The sequence below is a fragment of the Ciconia boyciana genome, chromosome 7 (genome assembly GCF_034638445.1).
Source record: "Ciconia boyciana chromosome 7, ASM3463844v1, whole genome shotgun sequence".
NCBI lineage: Eukaryota > Metazoa > Chordata > Aves > Ciconiiformes > Ciconiidae > Ciconia > Ciconia boyciana.
This window is the reverse complement of record NC_132940.1, coordinates 11,101,401-11,111,280: the sequence shown is the minus strand read 5'-3', so window position 1 is coordinate 11,111,280 and position 9,880 is coordinate 11,101,401. Positions and strand designations below refer to the sequence as shown.

General features: G+C 42.0%; 1 protein-coding gene across 1 annotated transcript in view; it reads right to left on the bottom strand.

Annotated features, from left to right (window-relative positions):
• Positions 1-247: 247 nt before the first annotated feature.
• Positions 248-9,880, bottom strand: part of PIK3R3 (phosphoinositide-3-kinase regulatory subunit 3) — a 36,083-nt gene continuing 26,450 nt past the window's right edge. The window contains exons 8-10 of the mRNA XM_072866627.1: positions 9,599-9,673; positions 9,050-9,220; positions 248-7,604 (exon numbers count right to left, since the gene is read on the bottom strand). Of these exons, the coding sequence (XP_072722728.1) occupies positions 7,403-7,604; positions 9,050-9,220; positions 9,599-9,673 (448 nt within the window). The 3' untranslated portion in view covers positions 248-7,402. The remainder of the gene's footprint in view (positions 7,605-9,049; positions 9,221-9,598; positions 9,674-9,880) is intronic.

Genomic DNA, 9,880 nt, shown 5'->3' with positions numbered 1-9,880 from the left:
AGGCATGGAAGAACATTGCTGAGGGCTCCTGCTCTCTCTAGAGACGCTGTAAAAGGAAGAGAGGAAAGGCTCCATTAAGGAGTATATTCCTTCCTCGTCTCAGCCCCAAGAGGGTTTCGGGGCCCGGCTGCTTCAGCTCCAGCCGAGAGCAAATTGGACCTCCACGAGTCTTTTTTAAAAGTCTCTGTTAGAGATGAAGCTCATGGCCTCAGCCAGGAGACACAAACACAGCTAACACCACGACAGCCCGAACACGCTGCAGTTCTGAATTTATTAGAAACAGCTGTCAGTACATCCTTCTAAAACATTACATGTCAATGTGCTTTATTGCAATTTTTTTATTGCATTTTTTGATCTAGAGCAAGTAGGCCCAGGATGCTTAGTGTCTGGGATTTAAAAGCCCAACCATCTAGTAAAAGAAAGTACAGCAAAATTGTAACACACCTGGTGACAAGTACAGTGTTGCATTATTGAGCTAGAAACTACAGGATGACTTGTCTGAAAACACTAACATACAATTGGTTTCCTTATGAAGCAGTTTGTTTCTTTTCCTTAAAAGTTAAACTACATGAATTCCTTTTTTTTTTTCTTTTTCTTTTTTTTCCCCCGACTACACCATAAACGACAGAAGAACAGGTTTTACACAAATAACAAACAAGAGTACCAAAGTTACATGCTGGAATTCATCCGGAAAACAAAATAATTCGATAGCTTCTGGAGAAGCAGGTGCAGTTTCCCTTAAAGAAAATAGAAGTCAAAGAAAAGCAGAAACATTAATGCAAAGTTGTACAAAGGAGTGTGCTGTTATTTCAGCCCTCGATACAAGATCAAACACCCACTCATGCTTTACATTGAACCACACCTTATACAAAGAGTCCACTCACAAAGGGACACGTACCAACACCACCCATTGCACATCAGCTCTGGACAGGGGGGCCTGGGGGTCTACTGAAACGTGCAAGCGTTCACTGCATCTCACAGGAGAGCAAGAGGGTTTCTTTTGCTAAACCTTTGCTTGGAACAAAGTTGAATGCTTTGTCCCAGCATAAATAACGCCCCAATTCAATTCAGTTTACAAATAAAGTAGTAACCCCCCCAAGGAAATCCAGAGTTCAGCATTTCAGAAGCACATATGCAAGATGAACACAATAAACTCCTTTTCATTTGACAAAAACAAACCCAATCCTGCCTAAACACATGGCAGAATATGCTAACAGTGAATTCTGTTTTATTTTTAAGGGGCAGTGCCACTTACAGCTAATGCATATAAATGTGTACGTGAATATATTTTACATATATCTATATACATACAGTACATATACACACACACGCGCACACACACACACACACAGATGATGCAGACCATTACAATCCCGTGGTGCAATAAACAGCCAGATATACAAAATTAACAGGTTTCATCAAACATATCTTTGCTGGATGTAGAAGTCACTCACGAAAACAAAACCGACCAAAACCCCAACCAGCCGACTGAACATGAACCCCCACCGTACCCGACGGAGACCCGGGGGCAGCTCACGGCTGGCCCCAGCATCCTACAACTCCCCTGAAGCAACGAGACTGATGCCAGGGGGTGATATTCGCCCTTGGACACTTTTTTTGTCTTTGGATGCAATCATTTTTCCAAACGATCCTGAGCCCCTTGCTACGAGCACTTGGCAAGCGCATGGGCGCAGCGCTGCTGAATACAGGGGGAAATCTCAGCCCCCTTGTTTGCCAATGCCAATCTCTCAGACGCAATCCCAAAGGAAGGTGGTGGAGGGGGCATCAAATTAAAGCTGCTTTCTCTAATACAGGTTGATCAACAAGGCGTTCTTTTCTATCAATAAGGGCCCATTCTCACTCTTTTCTTTTTTTTTTTTGCCTCTGAAGCTCATATTACAATTTTTAAAGGCAAATTTTAGAATGAATGGTGAGTCTAGTCATAAAATACCGCGAGTCTATGCCAATAGCAATAAAAAAAAAATGCAAATTCTGCATTAATTGTATGGAGCCAGCCCCAAAGACCAGCACTTCAAGCACTGTCATCATCTAAACAGTTAACAAGCTAAAGCTCCCTATCTGCCCCTGTGAACAAACAGGAAGGAGTTGAAAAGATTTCAAGAGAGATTTTTTTCCCCTTCCCATTCAGTGGAAAGTATTTCTGCCCACAGAATGCAAGATTCACAAAAATGTTGGACAAACTTCATCTAACCCCATCCAAAGCTACTCCTCACGCAGTACTTAACTAGCCAAGCTGCTTCACGAACAGGCCCACGTTTATTTGGGCTAGTAACTTGGTTCCCTTCTCCTGGCTGCACGGACTGTGCCAAGGGAAATGAGGGGATCAGCAATGCACATTCCCTTCCAATACAGAAAGAGAAGCAAATCCTTAAGGACTTCTATTAATTTCCTGACTATCTCCTTGCACACACATTTAAGGAGAGTACAACGGATTATTCCAAAGGGAAGGGTCTGCTCTGGCATCTCTTTCTTTTGTGGTTCAAGGCGGAGGTCCTACTTCATGGTTTGTCTACTGCTTCATCGAACTACAACCAGAGGGATGCTTTAGGATGCTGACCCTTCCTCTTCGTTAAAGCTATTTGCTTTGAACGCTGAATTTGAGCAAGCCTAACCCCTCTCCCCTCAGAGTATCTTTGTTCTTCGGGAACGTTTTGATTTTGCTGTTCCAAAAGCAGAGGTTGCAAATCAACGTAAGGAAACTACATGTAAGAAAATCTGATTTTAAACATGACCTAAACAAAACGACCCCCAACCCCCATCATAGTGCTTTGTAAAACTGCATTTTGAACCTGCCTCTTACCCTTCCCAATCCACAAACAGTACCTGTTTCATGTCTGCACAATGCAGCAAGCATACAAGACTCACTAACATTTCAGATTTTTATTCCCTGTTAGTGTAACAAAAATAAAAAATAAACAGACATTCAAAAACAGAAGCAAGATTGTTCAAGTACCAAATAAGGGGCTTTTCCAAACTTAAGGTGTGACACTCCTATAGCAATTCTGCTGTTTTAAACAGCCACAGCATTCAGTTACGGACACAGTGCCACCCAAGCCTGCAGAGAGCCCAGGATCTGGGGCAACCAAGACCCTCCTCCTTCCCCTGTCCTCCCCAAGACAGCACTAAGTGTCAACATTCATTTCAACAGTCCCCATTACAGTTGCCTGGCTTTGCAAAGGACAAACTTTGATTTTTGCCCCACTGTGACTAGAATTCAGGTATGATTAAATACAAACTCTTTTCCTGGGAATGGCTTTTGGTTGTGGAAGTCTTGCTCACACTAGTGTCAGCGAGAAAAGAATCAGGCCCATCACATTAAATGGAAAACTTCTTGACCATCTGCCACATCAAGAGAGATGAGTGTGGAAAGAGCGCTTTATTTTTGGCATAAGACAGAGGGCTGTACTGGATATAACTCTAGACTGCAACTACCAACGGTGCAAAGCAGTGACCCAATCCACTGCTGACAAGAATGAAAAAAAAACAAAAAACCCCAAAATACAACCCCCAAATCTAGAGCACTCCAGTATCAGAAGGTGGACAATCACATATTTCTGCTTCACATACTAGTGAAACGTCTCTCGGGACATCCCTCTGTGTCTAGGTTGGTTCTTCCCATGCTAAGATTACACGTAATCAATAAAGAAACTAGTGGGAAAAGATTTAGAACTTACTAACTTCAAACACATGGCACTCGTGGCTGACACAATGGGGCCAATGGCAACTGTGGAAGTAGACCTGATTTCCATCCATACGAATACAAAATACTGAATCACCCCTGATCCCTGCAAATATACTTCAAAACAGATTAGAAGAAACTGTGCATATTCGAGTTTCAACATTCCCCCCACCCCCATTTAACACTGTGCAAAAGTTATTTAACTCTACATACATATTTAATACAATATGGGTCAGTACTCCTCTAATTGCAGTCCACTAACAGATGGCTGCTACAACAGTGAGGCTATTTCCCCTTTCCTCCTGACGTTTTGACTCTTGAAACCAAAACCTTCTCGCATCTTACTGTTTCAAAAGAACTTGAGTTCCTTTGTTTTGCCTTTATGTTCACATTTCCTGTATTTGTTTTAGGCTTAACAGCTGCGTTTCATACTAGGGTGTAATCCTGCACCTCACAGGCCCATTTCTGATTTCTCAGTCATGCAAGTATAGAACAGCTCCTGGAAGCTGTGGGTTTTCTCACAGGTCTAATGCTACTGAGCAAACAGAATTAGGCCAAGGACAATGAGCGCAGCAGGACCAAGCCCTTGCCCCGTGGATTACACCAGCTACACGTGTCAGTCGGTTTTATACCCATCTTCATTTGAGTGCAAAACAGATGCAAAAAGAATCTGTGCAATGGCAGATTCCCCTCTCAAAGGGGAGCAATCATAGCAGCTGGGACTTCAGGTGCCTAAAGCAAACACAGAGAGATACAGTGGCAAAACACAGCCTCAGAGAGACTGCTGAGGATAACGGAGCCAAGTACAAGGAATGGGGGTTCAGTCTGCCCATAGCCCTGATCTGAAGGTTTGGGCAAAACAGAATTTCAAACAATACTTCAAGATGGCTTACTGGCTCTGAGTGCATCATTCACAGCAAATACATCACCTGTGATCAGCAAAGAGATCTCAGAGGGCTAGGGGCCAGAATCCCAACTCACTCACACCACTATAAAGCCAAGCTACCTTCATGGACGCCAATGGAATTACACTGTATTTACCTTGGCAGAGCTGGGGCCGGAGTCTGGACCAAGACCTCACAGGATCAGTCAGATTCCACTACAGGGAAACTTCAGACAGTCCCGCTTTGCTATCCTGCTGCTGTCAGTACTGCGAGGGTGTGCCAGGATTTATGAGTCTGAAAGTAGACCCACACTTGTTTAAAACAAAACGGAGCCCTATCTAAAAACAGGGCAGATGTGAAACACTTCAACCAGGTTGTCCCTGTCACAAAAACAGGGATCAGAAATACACGGCCCAGCCGCCTCAAATGTTAGTATTGTAAGAGAAGAGCCCAGCGAGATCGCAAGGGCAGAGAAAATCAGACACTCTTCTCACACAGGTTTTTCCACAGGCATGAGACACCTGGCTATCATTTGTGCCTTTGAACCAATTTCCCTCATCAGGCATTTGGAGTCAGCCCAGCACGAAGGGAACGCTAGATGCACAAGAAGTGTGAGAATGACAGCTTTACAGCTACCAGATTAGAATTGCAAATTATCCAAGGGGTAGGGCAAGTTTCTTTAAAAAGAAAAATTTCCATGTCCATATACCACTGAGGAATCCATTCCAGATTTTCACTAAAAGCAAAGGCTACGTCTCATTTTTCCTTTTCTTGGGGAAGTGGGAGAGAAGGGAAAGACGAGCAGACCTGGGTCACTTGGACGTAGCAACTTGCATGAATTTTCTTCTCCTCTCAGCCAGTTTTGATTAAGTTTTGTAGTGTTTCATTTAATTAGAAAAGCGGCATCTACAGAATTCTTTGCCTGAAGATTGCACTCTGGCTGATTAGAAAGTGCCTAGGATGTGTCAGGGTCATTAGTGCAACAACCCACCTCACAGGCATGCCAGGCAGCCAGACTACCATTTCTGCAATGGCTGTCAGTACTCCAGCCTCGTCATTTCCCTGCTTGCAAATTCATAGCATTCAGCGAAATAATACTTCTAGTGTAAACGTTAAACATCAACAAGCCTGGCACTACTGCCCAGGCATTACAGAAAAAAACCCCCATTTGAACAGGAAATAAGCCCCAGGGTCAGAAACAGGTCTAGAGCATTCTCAGACCTGCATGACTGTCTGCTTCCTGTCCTGCACAATGGGTGCACTGCAAGGGAACTGCTTCCAGTAATAGGAACAAAAGTAACTTTCAAGGTTGCACACTGAACAATTACTTTGCCAGTTGTGCTTTGATGCCAAGTGGTTCAGTTTGCCAAATTTAGCTCTTTTTGATTTTAGAAGCTTAAGGAATGGAAATAAGCTGCTTTGTATATTTTCCAGGGAAGGGATTTATTGGATGATTGCTATACTTGACAAAGCCCAGGACTACCCACTCCGGTATCTGACAGCAGCCCTTGCCAAAGGATGGTACCAGACATCCAATAACTGAGTATGGCTCTCTTTCCCTTCCTGTGTTTTCCATCATGTCCAAAATAACTACAAGGGAATTTAGATTATACCAATGTAAAATCTTGCTTGGCTGCAGTGGTGTGAGAGTTCAGAACCTAGCGTGCAAAGAACAAATCAGAGGAGATCTATAATTAGCATGCTCACTTCTATACAACTGGAAATGACTACACATAATGAAAGAATTTGGTACAATAAGCCATCCAGAAGCATTTGATTGCACCTACCTCTTCTATACCAAAAATCAAGTGTTACAAGAGTCTGTCATTGTTCAGCAAGAGAACTGCAACAGGTAAGTGCAAGCTTCATTCTAGTTTACATTCTGAAGCACAGTATCATTAAAAACTGAAAACAGAATCCCAAGCTGAGGAATGGGAGGAAGGGGGGTGAAGAAAGAGGAGAGTAAGCAATTACATCAGATCAGACAAATTTAGTGTTTTGAAGCCACACGATGTTTAGCTTTTCCTTTTATTTGTTTCAAGTTTTGGTGTAGAAAATATGTGCAGATGCTAATGCAACCTTCCCCATAAGTGCTCAATCTAGCAACGAACAAAGTTTTGGTGTGTTCAATTTGGTTATAAATGTTTCCGTTAAGTGAAGACCTGTAGTGCCATTGAAACCAAAACTTTGTTACTGTTGGCAAAAAAATAAAGCAACTTTACAAGCATTTTTCCATTTAAATAAAAACCTGAAGCTTTCCCATAATTCCTTTGGTCTTCTCTCACCAAATTCCATGCTATCTCAAGACAAGCCCTCTTTTGGAAGTTCGGCTGAATTGCAGTGAAGCTGCTAAAATTAACAGAGAAGAATTGCTGTGGTAGACTTTCCCCCCTAGTTTCTTGGGAGTTTAAGACTGAAAGACATTACTGATGCCTCAAACAGAGGCTTCAAATTGTCTCTACAAGAACAAGAGAAAACAAAATCCAATTAGAAGTTCCACTGAAGGTGCCTGGCAAAAAATCATCTCCATAAAACGATGTTTTGCTTCCAGTATTTTTGTATGCATTGTGTTGAGTTTATTCCCCTCATAAGGAAACAAAAGTATCAGTGTAAAAGCACAGCTGAGCTTTTAAGGTAGCACCAGGACACCTACACCCAAGTTGTCGTCTTGTTGCTGCTAGGCCTCTTTTTGATTCACATTCACAGAATCACTTCTTGTGCAAAACAAGCAGTCTAAGGAGAAAGAATGCCCTCCAAGTTCTAATAAAAATTGTAGAAAAGAATCCAAGATAGCCAAGACTTTCCTTCTCCCCAAAATTTATCTGCAGAGAGAAGGGGGCATCTGTGCGTAGACAGGATAGGCAAGCCTGACATTTAGGGAATCGTTGTGTTGGACAAGGGATGTCTGCTGGTAATGAAGAACCAAATCCTTAAGTGTGCTGTACAGGTTATACGGTTCTGCAAACCCGTAACCTCTTGGAGTGCTGTAGATCACACAGTGTTTCACTTCTCCATCAGCTCTGCAAGGAAAGAAACCAGGAGAGTTTAACATCAAAGGACAAACCCAAAGTGACAGTCTATTAACAATTAACTAATGCAGCAACCCTGCCAGTCACTAAATTACATAATGGAGGACCCAGCAGATGCAAGTTGAGGAGACTAATATAGTCTGTGAAGAAACAGTGCTACAGGGCATGTGATTAAACACTCTTGCATAATAATCCACATAAGAGGTCTCTTCTACCCCAGCAGTACAATTCCCTACTGCATTGTTCTCCAAATGTTTCTTGGTTAAGCTCTTGACTTTTTTTCCCCAAGATGATAAGCACCTGAAGTCAGCTATGACTTTGTGCTCAACTTATCTGGAAACCTTTCCACTAAGCAAAGAAGCCAAAACCCACAAATTCTTAGGACCTACAGAGTATTTCATGAAATGCAGCACTAACTTTCAGTGTGCATTTTTTAACGTTAAGCATGGCATGGGTTCAAGTTGGTTCATTATCTGAAGTCATAGCGACTAAGTCCCTAACTTGGCAAAGCAGTTACTGCAACACAGTATTTCCAAAGCTGCTAGAAAAACTTATCTGCCAGAAAGATCAAGTATTATGTAATCCCTGTACTGGAGCCTATTACAATCCAAGTCACATGTAGGAACAGGTTACGTTATGCCATCCCTTTGCTAGCTTGTAGTATGATACCAACTAAGCAAAAGTATCTGATGAACCCATCACTTCAGTGACTGTGACAAACAGTATCTTGAACACGGCAGATACTACAGTCTTCAGTTACCTTGAGGTGATATACCTTCACATATTCATGTCTTGGACTTGCTTTCAGAAGCAATTAACCTCATGTAAAATAAATCAGTGAAAGCCATTTTGCACTCCAGAACAGGCTTGAAGGGTTTTTAGGTAATGGAATCAAAGTATTTCTGACCTCCATTACACCAGCATAAAATGAAGTGAAACACAGGAAATCAATGCAAGGCTGCATGAATGTCATAAAAGCTACTGCTCACAAATAATGTCTCCTCTGAACCATCACCATTATCTTAAACATACAAGAGAAAGCACCTAGAGTTGGCCATGTCTGAAAATGAGAATGGCCATGTCTGAAAATGAGAATGTTACGGCTCTGTTTTTCTTCTTCCCATGTGTTCCTTGGCAGGGAAGAATATGGGAGAATTTGGCCTTAATTTACTTATGACTGTAGAGCTTCAAGCTAGGATACTTCAGAATTTTGTACTAGCTACTGTGGTGACTGAAGAGACTGCTAGGACTACAGTTACTGCACATTCAAAGCACATTTTTGCAATAAAGCTTTTACTATGCTAGTCTTCCTGCAAACATGCAACACGTTCCAATGGGTAGGCTTAGGCTAGGCCTGGCTTTTGTTCTCCAAAATAAAGAGCTGTGGTAGAGATTTATGAATTGAGTAGTTAGAACAAAAAGGAAAATAGACTTACACCACAGAACAGGCATAACATCCTTTCTTGCTACTCTCTCGAATTAAAAATGCTCCATCAGGTTTCCCACAGAGCAAGTCTTCTGCTTGGATACGGTTGAGGTCTCCAACAAACCAAGTTTTCTCATCATGATGTGGCAGGTTTTCATCTTCTTCATTCACAAAATACGTGCTGCAAGAGAGGATAAATTTAACTTAACTAGTGGTCAGTAAAAGAATTAATAAGCAGAGTGATTTATTTTTGCAGAAATAATTCAAAGAAACACCAGAACACACCCAAATTGGGAGGTCAGGGTCCTAACGGACAGATATTAAAGGCTTCAACTACAACTTAATTGTTCCAATTTTGTTTAATCCTAAATGCTTCAGCAGAGTTGCTGCCTCATGTGACACACAGTTCCCCTAGAGAATTTCTCCCTTTTTCTGCAGTCCTTTCTTTTTCTACAGTCCTTTACTGAGAAACTGGTGTTTCATATTACCAACGCCCACAAGAGAAAACACTTATTAATGGAACAGTTCTCAGTAAAATCATATGTATAATGACACTTACTCATCAATATTTTCATTTTTGATCCCCAGCCAGTCGTTTATTCGCTTCTGTCTCACCCCTTTGTGATTGAGCCATCTGCCAGGAGAAGAGAGCATTAATACGTTACTTCAGAGTACATGTACAGGTTTTCTTACTGAGCAAGCTGAAGCTCAGACACAAGGTCCCACAAAGAAACAGTCTGGAGCTTAGTTTGTTCTCCAGTAGCAAAAGCCATAGAAAGACCATAGATTCCATAAGAGTGCTTCCCTGCATCATCTTCTGAGATGTCCCCTTTACTGGGCA